The 18,550-nt window shown below is 50.2% G+C and overlaps 1 protein-coding gene across 1 annotated transcript in view; it reads right to left on the reverse strand.

The window, feature by feature from the left end:
• Positions 1-217: 217 nt before the first annotated feature.
• The window catches only part of LOC119092340 (uncharacterized), a 32,933-nt gene continuing 14,600 nt past the window's right edge, over positions 218-18,550 (reverse strand). The window contains exons 3-11 of the mRNA XM_037215305.1: positions 11,292-11,468; positions 5,717-5,951; positions 5,186-5,242; positions 4,893-4,957; positions 4,102-4,403; positions 2,520-2,751; positions 2,118-2,281; positions 940-1,071; positions 218-527 (exon numbers count right to left, since the gene is read on the reverse strand). Of these exons, the coding sequence (XP_037071200.1) occupies positions 315-527; positions 940-1,071; positions 2,118-2,281; positions 2,520-2,751; positions 4,102-4,403; positions 4,893-4,957; positions 5,186-5,242; positions 5,717-5,951; positions 11,292-11,468 (1,577 nt within the window). The 3' untranslated portion in view covers positions 218-314. The remainder of the gene's footprint in view (positions 528-939; positions 1,072-2,117; positions 2,282-2,519; positions 2,752-4,101; positions 4,404-4,892; positions 4,958-5,185; positions 5,243-5,716; positions 5,952-11,291; positions 11,469-18,550) is intronic.

Genomic DNA, 18,550 nt, shown 5'->3' on the forward strand with positions numbered 1-18,550 from the left:
TCTGCACCGAGCCCTGTGGACTGCCGGCACTGCCATAGACACGCGTCACTTCAGCGGCTCCGCACCGGTCGGAGCTGTCGCGACACGCCGCCGCCGCCGACCGGGCAGCGGCAGCCTGACGGCCTCGCCTGCCCGGCCGCGTAGGCTAGCCCGGACCAGCCGGCGCCGCACACGAAGCGAGTACAGGAGGCCGAGGAGGACCCGGTGGCTCTTCAGTCACAGCACGTCGTGTCGCCGCATCGCGAGGACGCCGGCGGACCGGGCAGGGGAGGACGGAGGCGGCCACACTGCCGGGCGGAGACGGGGCCTGGGCGTCACGCCCGAACGCCGGCCCGCCAGACCAGGTAGACGAAGACCGGGACCAGCTGGGCCCAGCTGGGCCGCCGGCCGCCGGCCGCCGACATGTCGGGGATCGTCACCTCCAGATCGGCCATCTTGAAGACGGAGAGTAGAGGGTGCGAGAGAATCTCTGGCTCGCGGTTGTTCACCATGAAGCTGATGTCTCTCAGCGGCTTGGTACATTTTGCCTGCGGGGAGAAAGAGAGAGGCGAGAAAATAAAAGAAAGACAAATAAAAGGAGCATGAGAAAGGAAGGCTCACTTATAGCATATGCTCAAGAGTGCCGATTGCAGGACATCATGCAAGTACCATCATGAACTGCACCGACCACCGTACGCTATACGGGATCAGGCTGTTTTATATGGACGACATTTTGCAATGTATTTCGCATTTGTATGAATTTTAAGCCGTCATTCGAACTTCCTATATTAATCTGCATGGATTCCACGATCGAAAGACAGTAAAGTCATTGTGAACAGGTAAGGTATATCCATTGCAGATCACCTTGCACGGAAAAGGTAACAACATAGAGCTGCTCCAGGAATTTTACGTGTCCTCGGTTCTGCATATCATGCTCTCCTGGTTTGCGTGGTTAATCACCTTTTCTCTGTTAAGCAATCGTTGATTGATGCTCTGATTGTATGATTTCTCGACTTCGTCCAGCTTTGCTTGGATGATAAGATTATTCGATGACTGAAAGTGCTGCTTCACAGACAAGGAGCACGGCCAGTCCTGAAATGACACGGAAACATAATAATTCAAGAAAGCGTTTTTGTGTTTCTTGTCATGGCGCATACAGTAGTCCTTAACCCGGGTCCCCAGAAGGTTTTCTAAACGATATCTTCCCCCTGTAATTCATAGAAAGACTTTTTATTGCACCACTTGTTATCAGACTGATGCATTATTTGAGATTGAGTCTCGCGCCTTCTGGGGCATATTTCAAAAACACATTTCGGTGAAACCTCAGGACCAGACCAGCCACGTCACATGATAGCACTGGATAGTGCCCCTGCAGTACCACGAAAACCTAACGAGGATACCAGTTTTAGTTATTTTTTAGGCGGACTTGCACTGTTAACGTTTTGTTACAGCACCAACTTTTCTCTTTCTTTGTAGTCCTCAGAGTGTAGCCCTAGTCCGAGACAATGTGACGGACTAGATGCACCACTTTTGAGCTCTTTTAGTCCGTATATGGCGGACTTTGGACATAAACGCGGCACATCTACTGGTATGGATACCTTAGGAAGAGATTAACATTTGTGATTGGCACAGCGAGCGGCGAGGGCCGCTTGCCGAGAGGCGCATTGGCTGGAGTTTGAACCAGTGGGTCATAAGCCATTACGTCACTGCAGACCATACGATACTCTGTTTCCCGTAGCCAAAGCGCGCTTCGTAAGTGCCACTGTGTAAGTGTATTGCAAACATTATACAGAGCTCACAACTTGGGAAGAGCAGGACAAACGAAAAGTTATTACTTTAATGATTGTGAGCAGGTAGTCCAATGGATTTCTCCCCCCGGAGCGGCCAGTTGTAATCTAAATTCTGTACTATTCAGAAGGATTTCGATAAAAAAATGCGTCATCGATACGATTGGACGTGAGTGATCCATGCAAGGATAGACCAAAACGATGGTATACTTTTCAGCGTGGCTCCTGCCATTAGAGGCTTGATAGCATAGCATACATGTACATTAAAACGGATGGCTTGGAGCGAAATCACGAAGCAAGCGGGATACAGTTATCTCATACAAAAAAATAAAAGCAAAACTCTAAACGTACCTGCAGTCGCATGCCCCTCTTAGTCATTGTGAGTTCCAGTAAGTGTTCTAATTCTTCAGCTACGTGATCCTTGACCCTCTTGTGGGTGTATGGAAATAAAGCATCCTCATCTGTTTTGCTGTACCCAAGGAACAGGAACACGCCAAATGGAAGGGTATAGTCATCTGCAATAAAAGAAACATGGTATACATCGCAGAAAACGGTGATAAATGGCCAATCAAACACAGTCAGTGCCGCTACAAAACCACACAGACACGCCCGATTTTATAGGAATGGCCTGAAAATGCATGAGGGTCACATTTTCCGGAGCACTCCACTGGGTCCGCAAAATAACTCAAACAGCTTTACCGCACACACACCAAAGATGTGTGTCTCACGATGAGTACAAAGTCACGGACGCACCTGCTGAAGGTCTCATGCAGACAAAGTCTCCGTGGTGGCAGATGCAGCCCTCCCTGAAGGGCAGCAGTCGGGCCGCGCCGTGCGGGTACACGGCCAGGTCTGCCTGACAGCTCTTCTTCTCCACGCAGTCGAGCACGTTGCAGACGAGCCGGTGGCGGCCGTGGCACATGCACAGCTCTGAGCAGTCCCTCTGCACCCGGTACTTGTCCGGAGATTCGTCCTGCACATAGTACTGCAACGACCAACGCTGTAGAGCAGCGGCGCGGACAGCGGCGGACCCGGTTCACTGTCATGGCGGCCCAGCATGACCGGCGGTGGGCCCAGCTCGCTGCCATGGTGGCCCAACATGACCGGCGGTGGGCCCGGCTCGCTGTCGTGGTGGTCCGACATGATCAGCGGCGGGCCAGGCTCGCTGCCATGGTGGCCCGATATGGTCAACGGCGGGCCCGGCTCGCTGTCATGGTGGCCCGACATGGTCAACGGCGGGCCCGGCTCGCTGTCATGGTGGCCCGACATGATCAGCGGCGGGCCCGGCTCGCTGTCATGGTGGCCCGACATGGTCAACGGCGGTCCAGGCTCGCTGCCATGGTGGCCCAACATGACCGGCGGTGGGCCCGGCTCGCTGCTATGGTGGCCCAACATGACAGGCGGTGGGCCAGGCTCGCTGCCATGGTGGCCCGATATGGTCAACGGCGGGCCCGGCTCGCTGTCATGGTGGCCCGACATGGTCAACGGCGGGCCCGGCTCGCTGTCATGGTGGCCCGACATGGTCGCACCATGACAGCTACCATGAGCTAATGGAGATTCTGCTACATGGTCGCATAATCTCCCTTACTTCCCGGTAGCAGATTTTGAAGAAAAATCATAAGGTGAATTGTTTCATGCAGTAATGTTAGCTTTAGGCTATGTTTTGGGGCACCTTTTGGACTAACACTCTGGCCTTAAACCTCGTCCCCGCAGGGGGAGCCCCCTCCCCCATCTTTGGAGAATTTCTTGCGTCCATGTGTTGCTGTACTTAACGCTTCAACGCAATGGTGCTTTATTATCTCCACAGTCCAGAATGCATCAGAGGCGTATACCAGTGCACCGGCATCCTGCAGTACAATACACTTGGGACTTCTTAAACCAAATTGTTGGTTTTGTTCATGCAGAGGCGAGCTCTCCCAGTGAACATCAGTGCGCACTCTTAAGTTCTCTGTGACGATGGACGTTTGGGCGTGCGATCCGAGTGAATCATCCAATGAATATATCATACTGACGGTACTAACCGCTGAACTCACCCCAGCTCCGAAGTGCTGAGCTGAAAGCTCACCCTCTGTCCGGGTGCTGAGCTTACCCGAACACCAAAGCGCTAAGCTCAAACTGACTCCTGATGGCTCAGCTCACACTCACTCCGAAGCTCTGAGTTTATCCTGACTCTGGAGTGATCGCACCCTAACGCCGTAGCGCTGAGCTGACGCTGACTCCACAGCGCTGAGAGCTGACCCTGACCCCGGAGTGCTGAGCTGACCTGACTCCGCAGCTGAGCTGACCCTGACTTCGGAGTGCTGAGCTCACCCTGACTCCAGAGTGCTGAGCTCACCCTGATCCCGGAGCCGACTGGAATGTGGTCGACCACGGTGCCCTGTTTGCGGGCGGTGCAGTACGGCTGGGGCCGGCGGCCGACGGTGGCTCCTCTCGTGGTCGTCGTTGGCGGCGCCGGAGGTGCCGTGGAGCTCGGAGTGGTGGCGGCCGGGCGACGGAAGTCGGGTCGGAGGCCGGGGTTTGGACGTGGGTCACCGTGAGCGGAAGTCGCTTCGACCGGAGGCGAGGTCGTGCGGGACACAGCTGCACCTCCGTGGATAGCGCCCCAACGCAACTGGTGATGCTCGCGCTGTGACAGAGCTGCGGGGTACGAGATGCAGCTGTTCCAGGCACATCGTCACACATGAATCCAGCACACAATGCCGCCATCTCGTGCACCTGTAGGCTATCGGCATTCCATAATCATTATCAAGTATGCGTGGTGCGAGAAAAAAAGCGGAAGTGTTTGTCCTCTTGCGAACAATGCAGCGCCAGATTTGCATGCAGCCAATTATTTCTCATGTACTTAGTTTTAACCCCATGGTGCTGAGCCTGCTGTGACTAAATTGACGCAAGCTTGGACTGCCCGACAGTGCTGTCGCACGGTTCAGTGTAAGGAGATGAGGAATGAAAGTAGATAAGGAATCACAATCAGCATTATTACGCATACACAGATCAAACGTGATGCATAACATCATGCAGCACAGTCAATAAACCCACATAACAAACACCCACCAGCTGGAGATGCATTGGCCGAAAGGTGGTCACACATCGGTACAGTATTCCGACACCAGTGACGCAGTGACGTACCGACACAGGGGTTTGCCCAGAGCAGACGCTCCCAGTCCTGGCAGCTGTGCTGGGCGGAGGCGCTGCTGCCACGGCAGGCGCAGCGGCTGTGCAGCTGGGTGCCCAGCACGGCCAGCAGGGCGCGCCGACAGTCGGCCGTCGGCCCAGCACAGCGCTGGGTCAGCGCGTCCACAGCGCACGCCTGCTCGTACTGCTCCAGCCGCAGCCGACAGCCGGCGTCCGGCCGCCGCTGGCAGCGGTGCGCCACACTGTCGCAGCCGGGCACGGCGCTGCCCTCCGGCTGGCGCGCGCACGTCGGGTGCAGCCGCTCCATGGCGCGCAAGCAGCGGCCGTCGCCGTCCGCAGAGCGCCTGCACACGCACGGCATCAGCTGCCTATACAGACTGCACTCGACTGCTCTGAGCTCGCTCACGACACATTGGTCAGTCGACCGAATTTCAGTCAGGAACAAAGCCATTTGTGAAGCTTATGACACGACTTGCACTGACAGACCACACGCTTGCAGCCTGTAAATACTGAGCTACATGGGACTGGAGATATATCCAGTGTAGTGCTATGAATGAGCAAGGTACGCACGCGTATGGGGAAAGTGAGAAACCCTATGGAAAGGGTACATATCAGAGTCCACGGGCCAAAGAATTTCACGATAATGGAGCGGTCCCAATTGCGATGCTCACTCCTGGATGCACGTAACATGTAACACAGTTCTTCAGGAAAATCTTCCAAACTAAGGGCATTATCGTTTGACAGCCATAAAGCCCCAAACATTGTTTTCTAAAACCGTCACTGCTCAACAATTTTCCAGGGTCCCGATCGTCTCTCACCGACAGACACAGAAGGCGGCGTCCATGACGAGCACGCTGTCGGCCTGAGCGTAGAACTGCTGCAGCCGCTGCATGCACATGTGTCGGCTGCAGGCCGTCTCGTCACAGTCGGCCAGCACCGGCTCCAGCCGGGCGCTGCAGCGGTCGTCCTGCAGGCAGTTGTCCAGAGCGGTGTGGCAGGAGGACTGGAATACGTCGTCTCCCGGAACGCTGGTGACCCCGGTCACGTGGTGATCTGGAACAGCCGCACGATTAGTCATGTGACACGTCTACCACTGCCACGCTTCGCCACGGCACGTGTGATCTTCATGACTTTCCCAGTCCTGCGGCGATCAATCTGACACAAATGGGCAAACTTGTGGCCCCCTAGACCGGCTTGATTCAGTTCAATTGAGAAAAGTGCTGGTTCACCGAGATCGGAGAGCATGGCTTTCCATTGCACGCTATCGGAAGTTCAAGATGTTTTGTAACAAAAACACGCAACATCTGGCCGCAGTCCCACGTTCTCTCCGACTGTCAGAGTTCCATCGCATTAGTCCTACGTCAGTTAGAGGTACGGTACAGGACGCTCTGTCCGACCGTCGGAGTTCCATGACAGTAGTCCTAGGTCAGTTAGAGGTAAGCTACAGGACGCTCTGTCCGACCGTCGGAGTTCCATGGCAGCAGTCCTAGGTCAGTTAGAGGTAAGATACAGGACGCTCTGTCCGACCGTCGGAGTTCCATCGCAGTAGTCCTAGGTCAGTTAGAGGTAAGATACAGGACGCTCTGTCCGACCGTCGGAGTTCCATCGCAGTAGTCCTAGGTCAGTTAGAGGTAAGATACAGGACGCTCTGTCCGACCGTCGGAGTTCCATCACAGTAGTCCTACGTCAGTTAGAGATAAGCTACAGATAAATTCATAGCGCATAGCGGTTAATTCCTGGCGTAATGTTCACGAAACACTTGTTGCCGAAAAGGAACGTTGTGACATTGGGCGCCTTTATCATGAACTAACAAAGGCGTAATAGTGGGCACTATGAAGATGTCGGAAAGCATGTGAGTATGTGAGTGCAACGCACTGTTATGTGTGTATGCAGGTTGAATAAATGGTGTATTTTTGGATAAGTATCTACAACGTTGTAATTTCGAGTAAACTTAAGGTACGAATTAAGTTAAGATTATGATTTAGTTAGGAATTTTAATATGTAATGCTGGCAATAGTTCAATAAGCGTATTACTAAATATTACTAGAGCCTTGCGTCATAAAAACATTTCATTGGTCTCAACGAAATCTCGCGATCAGAAATGAGGTCCTTCTTGCCAGGTCAAAGAAGACCCCAGAACAACTGCAAGTGAGGGGTCACATGGGTACGCGTACTCCCTTAGGTCCGGGAGGCCTGAGGAGCCTCTATGCATCGACTATTGACCCGCGCCCGGCCCGGGGAAGCTGACTTATCCCCTGCGGTTTTTCTAACACAGATAAAAAACGAATCCTCGCAGCAAAACGAAATTTTTAGTACCTGTTTATATATGATGGCATTCTTTGAACGATGACCTGATCTGTCCTAAAAATTGTGGGGAACAAAAATGGTCGAGTGGACTCCCAACAGTTTTAACGCTTATTTCCGTGCCCTGAATATCCGTCCTGATGTGCGACAGCAGGTCTGAGCTGCAGCTATCAGAACGACCATTTTTGACATTTCGTGACCTCCGGTGCCCTTACATTTTACCCAAGGTAAAAAATTTGGCATTCGTTCTTCATAATTTGACGATAACTTCAAGAGTGTATCTTTGTTTTTCTCATTCGGCGTCTGGAAGCTGGACATCCTGGGAAAGTCAGCTGTCCTCGCCCCCCTCCCGGACGGGCGAGGTCAGACCCCCGGCCGGGCGCAGGTTAAGGGCCACCTGAGCCGATGAGAGCCTCCATGTTGTTCAGGCACCAACAGTACCGAACAGCCGGCTTCGTTTCGGTCTGTGCCCGAGGGCCTATTTCCCATGCAGACATAAGGCTGGGGCCAACGATTTTCGTTGGCCGGGCCCCTGAGTCAATGAGGGACCCTAATCGGCCAGGAATCATGTCTAACATGTGTTGCATGTTGGCAAGAGCCCCGAAGTCAGCTAGTAGCAGTGTTTTATGGGCCCGACGAGAGGCCCGAGGAGCCATTCGTGGCCGAAAACCAATGGCCCGATTGGAGGCCCGAAGGCTTCGAAGGGCTGACTGATGACCGATTAAGTGCCCAGGCCCTACGGGCCAGGACCTCAGATTCCAGCCAGGGCCTCTTGTGCCAACTAGAGACCACCTGGGACAATGGGATCCTCTTTTTCGGTTAGATGCCACCCACACCGAACAGTCGGCTCCGTTTGGATGCGAACCATGGGGCCTCTTTTCCAAGAAGTACAAGACCGGGGTGGGCTATCTACATTTATTGGGCCCCTGGAACGATGAAAGCACTGTGTCGGTCAAGGGGCCCACAGTGCCTAACAGGGTGCCCTGTGTCGACAATGGATCCGGGTCAGCTAAGGGAGCATTTGCTGAACAGGAACAAGGGCAGGGACGGGGTCTCGATGTCAGATGGCCTCTTGGATTTTTGGGGGCCTTCTTAAAATGAAAGGCGATCATAACACTTATGGCGAAAATCGACGATGAGGCTATGGAAGGGTCCTCTGTCAGTCAAAAAGGACCAAATACCTGGGGAGTCCTCCACTTTATTTCAACCAAGGGGCCGTTAAGCTAAACTGAAATACCTGTGCCCCTTATTGGACCTTCTGTGACAATGAGAGATATTTGCGCGCCAATAAGGGATTCTGTATCGAAATGGGGCCAACTAACCAGGTCAGAGGTAGTCAGCTACCCGCGTCAAGGAGGGAACCAATGTACGATATATTCCTCTAAGGGCCTCCGGATCGACCAAGTGACCCCGTCCCCCCCCCCAAATGTCGCCAGAATGGCAGCCGGTAAGCACCCCGTGCTGAGGACGGAATGACCTCCCTGCCTCCTGACCGGGAGCGAGATTATCGCCTTAAGTCTTTTACCCACGGAGCCCCTTTCCCAGAAAAAAGTAATAGTTCTCATGAGTGCTCAATAGGAAGGGCCCTGATCCAACAGCTCGAAATGAAGTCAAGTCTGAAAAAGGGCCGACCCATGTTTGTCTGAGGACGTCCATCTTTTTGCGGAACGACTAGTGAAACAAATTACCTGGACATGTTTTCAATCTGCGCACTTCCAATCTAAGGAGCAAGAACACCGATGGCCGAGGTCTCAGCGTCCGTGAAACCGAACGACCTTGGCAGCCGCAAATAACGCCTGGCGGCGAGCCCCGTACGCACGGGAACGACTGCCGTGAGGCGGTGCTTCCGAAAATCTGTCTAAACCAATTCGTAACATTGAAAGGTTAGACTGGTGGGTGTGATTCCCTTGAATAGATTTTAAGCGGTTCTCCGAGCATATTAACAGTTACAGCAACACATAGATAAAGATTCCATCTTTACTCTTCCCTTTCCACCACCAGATATCAGCACCAGTTTACCGATTTAAAAATCTTACAAACAAAATACACACCCAGACTGTCTTTTAAACACCCGAAGTGGTGTGAAAAGACGTTCAGAGGCACTTCTTTCAGATGCATCATTTTCGTTCCCCATGGGCGCCGTCTAGGATGAGCCGCTGGGCCGACGTAGCGAGGAACATGGAGACTACAACGTCGGGTGTCGGAGCTTTGTAACGCACGCGAGCGAATATGCTCAAAACTACGTTACATGTTTTTATCACTAAGCATTTCTGACTTAAGGTTGAGCATTCCCAGACGAACATGGGTTGGCCATTTTAACAATAACTTTAACCCAATTTCGATCTGCAATCTTTCTGGTTTCCGGGTCCTTGATATCGCTTTGTAGAGCCCCCAAAAATATATCAAAGCCTCTGTGAGCTATCAGTTCAGAAAGCCCAACGAAGAATTGTGAAATGAATAGCGCTGGGCGCTCATTTCATACCTGTCATTTAACGTTAATTTCCTTTAGTTTATGGACTTTAAATGGTGCATGTCAGCTTCTTGTACTTCTCAGATATCGGTCGGCCGGACACGAACGATTTGACGAGCAATATCAGTTTTCTCAAAATCCTTCTGAATAGCTAAGAATTTCGATCAGAGGTAGCGGCTCCTGCGGGAGAAAACTCATTGAATTTCCTGCTTACCACTATGGAAGAAATGCATTTACTTTGCCTTGTTTTTCCAATGTGTGTGTGTTCTGTAATGTTTGCAACACACCAATTCGTAAAAATAAATCATTATTTATTATGAGACGTAATTGGCCCCGAGGTTTCACTAGAGTATGTTTTTGAAATATGACCCAAAGGTGGAACACTCCTCTTAAAATTCAAATGTGATTGTTTGTTCTGGTCGGTACTGGTTCCGCTCCAGTTATAAATGATAAAACTTAAATTAAAACAGAGAAAATCGTGTCACCAAGAAATCAAGTGGGCTATATGCAGGATTTTTGGGGGGTGGGAGGTTTCACCATCAAGTGGTTCTTTGTGATCCCTGATTCCTCTTCTCCAGCCTTACCAAGATTCTGGTGGTGTCCCTGGTTGACCCCATTATGCAAAATCATAACTTGGTTATTCCTAAAACTGTTCAGCCAAATTTCCCATCAACTAAAAAATTATGGCACACAGCAGCGTATAACTTATGCAGACGTCTTTCCTGTTTAAATCTGAGCACGGTTATATGCATTTTCATGTTCTGATCACAAATTCACGATGCAGGACCTCGTTAACGTGAAACTCCGTCGTACGCGATAGGCGGATTCTTCGGTCACCGAACGCCTCCAGCACCGGCCGTGAACGCCGTGCAGCCTTCCTAAAAAGGTCATCCTCTTTCAAAAACCAGGCATGCTAAAAATACGTTTTTTGTGTCAAAACATGCGCAATGAATGCTCAGAAAATATCAAAAACTTTGGCCAGCAAATATTATATGCCGGAGAGACACCTTCAGAAACCCTTAGGGAGCGTATCGCCCCTCCCCCCTTCCGTATCAAGGCGAGGGTCAACAAAATCTTTTTAGTTCATACAACCATTTAATTGAGCACGACTTTCACTGTTCCATGTTTCTCGCGGTTAAGACCGGGTAGCTCGTGCTTGAGGTCCGTGAGGGAAAGGGAGATTTGGGTTCATTTTTACGTGGTTACTGCTGTCCCGATGCGTTGCATACTGGATTACAGGCCCAGCGATTTCTGTACAATAATTCCGTTTCGACAGCGTAGTTGGTTTTGAATATTTTTCCCTGGTTGCCCAGATCTGACGTCGACCACTGCCCGCGATATGCTTTCCTCCGTTACAAGCAAATGATAATGTTTTGAAAGAAATGAGAATGATTTTCAGCTCTTTTTGACGTTACAAACATAAACACTTCGCGGAGCTGGTATTTAGGTACAGTGTGACAAAACCAAACCGCATACCTAACTTTGCGGCACGGCTGTCAAACACAGGCGACGTTTTGAGCAGTTAATAGGGGGAACTGTCACTTCAGCATAGCGGCGCACGCAGCAATAATGTGTACATTTTTCATTAAGCAATCTTCCAGCGTGTCGATTCCACTCACGCGTAATAGTCTGATGACGCCCGGGGATGGAACTGTGCCCCTGCTCGTAGTGGTGTCCATGCAGCGTCCGCTCCATGCTGGACGGCTGCGGCCGCTCAGAGCTCATGTTAAACAGCGGCGCCACCAGCAGCGGGTCGACGCGGCGTCGGCTGGCGTTGGCGCCGCCCAGACCGTCCACTGAAACACTGAACGGTGACGAGGCGGCCGGCCGCCAAGGGCCGGAGCTGCCGGCTGCAGCGGGGGTGCGTGCGGAGGTGCCGGGAGCGGGGACAGCAGGGCGGGGACGGGTGGTGCAAACTTTGTGCTGGGAATGGTGCCGGTGGCGGGCACAGCCGGGAGAGGACGGGGGACAGGTCGTACGAAGTTTGTGCTGGAAGGGGTGCCGGCGGCGAGGCCGGCCGAGCGAGGACGGGGACGGGTGGTGGGAGCTTTGTGCTGGGAGTTGTGCCGGGTGCTGGTGCTGGTGCCGTTGGTGCGGAGGTGCTGGTGCACTCAGTCTGAAACAAAGCACCAAAGAATGTCTGAATGCATTTCAAGCTACTTAGGCATTACTGCGCCAATCAGCTAAAGGAAACAAGCTGCTTTTGCCCGGTGAGTGCTCCCTTATTATCGGCAAGCCGGAAATGATACGAGCCAAATTTGATACGAAAGAATTTTGACCCTGTAGTTTTGAAATGGCAGCGATGCAAAATAGTTTGACCCATCCTCTGAGAAATAAATGATCTACCTGATCATTTATATCATAGACTGCATAATAATTTTCCTTTTACAGTGCATGGGTCCGTACAAGCGATACTTTCAAATATAAGCTAACTAGATAATACTCGTCTGTTAAGTTTTTGGGAAATGAAACATGTGTAATTATCGGAATTTGAATGTGCAATTTTCACACGAGATGCAGAAGAGACCGGATGTTAATGATACAGTTTTAACGGCTTCAGTTTTTGCAGCATTTGCTTCAGAAGGACGCCTTTCTGCTTAACATATATAGTATTGTAAGCCAAAATTTGTTTCTCATATGTAAATCAAAATTGCAAAATTTTGAGTAAATTTGACGAATGTTTTAACATAAAAAGCCACAAAGGTCCAGTCAAAGGCGTCTCTTTTTGTGTGTCTAGCTTACAAAATGCTTTTATTTGCAACTGGTCCCAATGGTTGAGTATAAACGTAGACGCTGTAACATTCGCTGGTTCTGTTAGGCGAGTTTAACGGAGAAATCATATCGTACCTTCTGAATTAGGTGGAGCGATTCTGTCTTAAGCAAAGTTGGTGAGGTGATGCTATCCTAGTTGAATTAGGTGGGGTGATTCCATTATGCGAAAGGTCTAGGAACAATGCAAACTGCGTAGCTCCCCCCCCCCCCCCCCCCCCTGTAGCCACACAGAACGTGCTATTTCAGATCAGCGCTGTTTTTATCGTGTGAACCAATAGCAATATGGTTCAAACACTTGTTACAGAATGTCATGTTCGGTTTGCGACTGGGCAACGGGCGCGGGCCCGAAGGACTGGCCGTAAGCCACATTAAGGATGCTCTCCCACCCGTGAGGCCGTGACCTGAAATGTTAGTCGGGGAGTCTCTTGCATCGATTGGGGATGCCTTGGGTAGTGCAGGCCTCCATCCGCCCCGAGACCGTCAACACCGAATCACCGACTACGTATCGGTCTGAGCATTAGGGGTCCCTTTCCCAAGCAAGAGCAAGGCCGGACCTGCGACTTGCGTTAGTTGGGGTCAATGAAACCACGAGGGTGTTGGTCAGGGCTCTACAGTGCCCAACAGGGGGTTCTGTGTCGGCAAGTGACCCGAGTCACCAGGAGCCGTGTTTGCGGTGGTCCGAAGACGGCCCGAAGGGCCCCTGGGGACCAAAGATCAAGCAGCCAGTTGGGCTCGGGCTTGCCCCTCACCCGTAGTATCGTGACCAGAAATATCAGTCAGAGGGCCTCTATTACGGTCATCTTGTTAGGGTCCTCTATTTCGATCATATAGCAGCTCGACATGGCATTAAACAATCGTCTCCACTTCCGTCTGTGAACTTGGGACCCATTTCCCAAGCAGAAACGAGGTCGAGGCCTGTGATTTGCAATGACCGGGGTCCCTGACACAATTAAGGGCTGTTGTGTCGGTCAGGGGCCATCAAACTTAACAGGGGTTCTATGGCGGCAGTTGGCCCCGAGTCAGCCAGGAATGATGCTCGAGGGGCCCCAGGAAAAACCGAAGAATCTCACGAGACCGAAGACCAAGGGCCCGATTGGATGGCTGCAGTGCCTAAAGGGCTGACTCCAGGCCACATTAAGGACACCCGCTCGTAGGGTCGTGATCTCAAATGTCAGTTAGAGGGCCTGTTGTGTCGATTGGGCACTCCTGAGACCGAGCGTTCTTCTGTTCCGGCCAGAGATCACCAACACCGAGCAGTCGGCTGTTTGTCGGTCTGAGCTCCCGGGGCCCATTTCCCAAGCAGCGACAATGCCGGCCCGTGATTTGCATTGGTCGGACTCGAGGCCACCGCAACAATGTGGGGCTCCTGTATCTGTCAGGGGCCGAGCGCCTAATGGGGTGTTCTATGTTAACAAGAGTATTCGAGTCGGCCAGGCGAATATTTGCTCAGCAGGACCGGCGACAGGATCCCGAAAGACAGAGGATCTCTTGCGATGATCGAGCCCTCTGACAATGAGAGGAAACATGAGAACTTATGATGAGTGTTCACATTGAAGCAATGGAAGGGTCCTTTGGCAGTCAGGGTCCCCATTACCGAACGGTGGGTCCTCCAACCCAATTCCAGCGTGGGTCCGTTAACCTGAACCGGAGTCTATGTGCCAGTTATCAGACCACTTGCGGCAACCAGAGATGTTGATGCGTCAATGAGGATTATTGCGTCGATCCGGGCCAATTGTGCGGGTCAGAAGGCCTGCCGTGTTAGGGAGGGGACCAATGCGATATAATGTATCCCTCTAAGAGCATCTGGATCAGCCAGGGGATCCCGCCCCGTGTCGCCAGAATGGCACCCGGAAGACACGCTGCAATGGAATGGAACGGACTTTCAGCCCTTGACCGTGAACAGCATGTGCCCCCAGGTGCTCTACTCAAACGGGTTCTTCGCTCGGAAATAAGGAGTCCCATTAGTGTTGAATAGGATGGATCAACATTTATTCAAAAGCAAACAAGGCCATCCCATGTTTGCCTGAGAACATTCATTCTTTTGCAAAATCTATTAATGAAACAAACGACATCAAAAGGCTTGATCCTGTGCGCCCGAAATCTCCGGAGCAAGGACAGCAATAGACTGGATTACAGTTTCCGCAAAACAGAACAGCGCTGGCTACTGCAAGTGTCACCAGGCGTCGGGCGCCGTGCGCCCAAGAACGACCGTTGTGAAATAATTGTTATATTTTTCGAAATCCCATCGTACCGTTTTGAGATTGGAGTGGGTGCATCTTTTTTTACAACTTTGAGGATACCCTCTGGGCAGATTAACGGTCACAGCAACACGAACAATAAAATTCTACCTTTACTCTTCCAGCGTCACCATTAGGTTCCATCACCACTTTACGGTGTTGTGAAGGCCAATTCGTTTTTATCACCACTAAAAATTTCACCGGCAAAATATAAGCCTGGAATTCCTTCTACGAGTACGATTGGATATCTAATAGCGTTCAAAGTTACTTTTTAAAAAGGTCATCATTTTCGTCTACTTGTTGGCCACGACTTAGTGCCAGCCGCGGGGCCGACGGCGCGTGTGCCATGGAGACTGCATTAAGTAGTGACGAGGTTTTTATTAAGATTGGCGAGCGCGCATGTCCAAAACTGCGTCACATCAGCATTTATTGATTCTGACTGAATATTGAGCATTTCCAGAGAAGCATCACTTGGCCATGTTAGCAAAAACTGTTGAAGCATTACGATCTACCCCCTTCATGCGCGGGTCCCTAACATCTCCGTACCACCCAGATAAAAATTTTGACGAAGCTCCTCAGTTATATCGGTTTAGAAAGAGTCCACTGGATCAACGATAGGTGAAGAGTGCTGGCGACATATTTCATGCAACAGTTCAAGGCATGATTTCTTCAGTTGATTGACTATAAAACTCAAGAAGAATTTATCTCGCGGTAGCTCCTCGCTTCTTTTCTAGTTATAAAAGGTAAAATTGAAAAAATCAGGGCCAAGCGTATCCTTATTCACAAATTAGTCATACGCAGAAATTTTTCTGTGGGGAGGGGGATTCTTCAATCAGCGAGCGCAATGAAAAAGTTTACCAAGCAATTCCACTTTCTGGGAAATTACTGGCTTTAACGAACACTGCACGGCGATCCACGGGTGACGCGGGCGACAGGCGGCAACCAACAATCCGTCTAACACCGTTATATTAACGGGTCCCTGGATCATCAACATGCATAAAACATCTTTATTAAATACGCGCCCGGATGGCCGGCAGGATACCCTTCGTTCGGGTGGGGTTCAGTTTGACCCCCATGAGATCTCGGGAACTAGGGATGCTAGCGATATCAAATTTACAGGGTGTGTTGACCTGTACGTAAAATCACTTAGGTCAAATTTTAATGTTACCACATCATAATTTTTGGATCAAATAAGGTCGAACGAGGTCAATTTTTAGGTTGGTCTCCAAAGTGCCCACAGAACCTAGATAACTGTTTCTAAGCAAAAGTTCACAAGCTCATTTAAGGTCAGTGACCTCTTTGACCTTTTGAAGGTCATGGTGACCAAAATCATACAAGACTGCTCTGAGTTTTGCCTTTAAATAAGCGACAAAGATTACGCTAGGAAGTATGCTCCTAAAAACAACATTTCAACTTGGGTTATCTTAGGTCAATGGCCTGTTTTCCCTCCAGAAATTCCATGGAAGATGTATAGTGCGGTTCCTGCGATCAATAAATTAGAAATGAGCGCTAGAAACTATCCCTTACAGCAAGCGCTAGAGTAATAAAACAGAGTGGTTTTCACCTTGGTCTGGCCTTCATACCTGACCTTAGCAACGTAATTTGCTCATTCCATATTTGCGTTGCCTAAGAAATCATCTCATAGATGTATGGTTTCGTCTAACACTCCGTTGTAGCATCAGATTGAGCGATTCCCTAGAAATTGCTCCTCGCTGAAATCATAGCCTGACTTTGACCTGCCATAGGCCAGCGACCTTACAAGGTACATCTAAATTGTCTGATATCAAACGATCTATCATTCAATTGTCTACAGCTATGCAAAAGTTGGCGTGGCTACGCCTCGTCTTTCCGAAACCATTTTGGAAAAACCTTTGGGGCCCAATTTGACCCCCACCCGAGCGCGTGTTAAATTCTGTGCCAATGCGGAGCATGGTATCGCACAAAAGGGCGCGTTAAGCAACGCGTTTGATTTCCAGGATCATTTGACTTTGGTCTGGCTTACTAGAGGAAGTCGTTGACCTAGCAACATGTAACATGTTTCTAATCGCAAGGTGTTGTTGAAACCCATCCACTACTTCTTTACTTGAGACCCTATCTCTCTGAGTTTGGAAACAGCAGAGGAATGGCATAGACCTCTCATTTTTCTCTATCACTTCTCGTTATGAAAAGCGGCTAATAAATTGCAATGGTGCAGTGCTCCGCATCCCAGCGCCAGTGCTTCCCAGCCTTGCGTCGAGTACGCTGTCTCTCCTGTGCCCGACACACGGCCGCTCTAGTGCCGAACGTGCGCCCACCCTAGTGCTGGCCACGTGGCCTCTCCTGTGCCGGACATGTCTTAAATGAAAATCATGGTTAATGCCACACTGCAAACGTGCAATTTCGGAGGGACGCTATTTTTATCGAGTGAATCAATTGCATTATGGTTTGGACATTTGTCACAAGATGACATGTCCGGTTTGCGAATGGACAACGAAGTATAATTTCATGCCAAAATGGATTTTACATACAATGAAATCGACTACAGTTTCCGTAAAAGCGAAAGGCGTTGGCTGCTGCAGATAACATCAGGCGGCGGGCACCGGGCGCGCGCAAATGACCGTCGTGAAATAATGATCCAAAAAGTGTTTTGAAATCATTCGTACCTTTCAAGTATTAGGCGGAGGGGGAAAATTTCTAAAATGTATGTAATATGGAGGCTGCTATGTGAATACATTAACAGCTCCAGCAACACGCAACATAAACACTTAATTTTACTCTTCTGGTTTCACAACCAGATGCCAGCACCAAAACGCGGTGCTGTATATGGCAATATGTTCCTTTTATGAATCTTAAAATTGCACAGGCAAATTACCTGCCAATATTGTCTTCTGAACGCACGAACTGATGTTCTAAAGCGTTTAAAGGGACTTTTTCAGGCGTGCCATCATTTTCGTCCTGTTGTCCGCCGCCTAGTGTTAACCGCGGCCGCCGCTAGCCTATTGTCCGTCGCAGCGCGGTCTTACGGAGGCCACAGCGCCGGGCGCTTGCTTTTTGTTTCTAAGGCTTTTGACGCGCATGTGCAAAACTGCTACAATATTTCTTAAGTTCTAGATTCTGACTGTTGGTTGAACATCCCGAGAAGAAAATGGGATGGACGTGCTAGTACAAATTGTTCACTCCATTTTGATCTATAGTGAACCTTCATGGTGACCTCAATATCTCTACACAACCACATACAAATCTGGCAAGCCTTTGAGTTCTATCGGTTTGAAAAGTCCACTAACCATTGCATCTTGAAAAGTGTGGGCGGCTTATTACATGCCGTCACTTGACGCCCTCTTCCTTCAGCTTACTGGCTTCAGAATACAAACAGAATTGCGCCTTCAGGTAGTTCCTCTGTCTTCTGTTTAAGAACTTTCATTTTTAAGGTATTTAACTCCCCAGTTAAAGAACTTAAAAATGAAAACAAACAAGGAAATCGGCTCCGTCAAAATGAAGTGTGCCAAAGCCAGTCATCTTAATGGGAGACCTAGCTTCATGAGGGGTTCCTTATCAACTATTCCTCCTCCCTACCAAGTGCTGGCTGCGCTCCTGGCGCACACGGCAGATTCCATGCTGTTTAATTATCCACAGAGATATTTGTGCCATCCCTGTCCCTTACTCATTTACAATGGCGTAATAATGCACACCGACCACCTCATCTCGTATTGTAACACAAGGTACGTTCGGCGCACATTCTAACTTTGTCCTCTTTCTTGACAAATTTCCAACCAACAGATTATTTAAATTAGCTTTCACAGCTCACAGAAACTGAATTTGCACCGAATAATGACGGGTATGAGCGCATGCTGGAAACTTACTATTAGTCGAAACAACAAGGGTTTTTTACT

Source organism: Pollicipes pollicipes, unplaced genomic scaffold, assembly GCF_011947565.3.
Source record: "Pollicipes pollicipes isolate AB1234 unplaced genomic scaffold, Ppol_2.1 Scaffold_3447;HRSCAF=4054_pilon_pilon_pilon, whole genome shotgun sequence".
In the NCBI taxonomy this organism is placed as follows: Eukaryota; Metazoa; Arthropoda; class Thecostraca; order Pollicipedomorpha; family Pollicipedidae; genus Pollicipes; species Pollicipes pollicipes.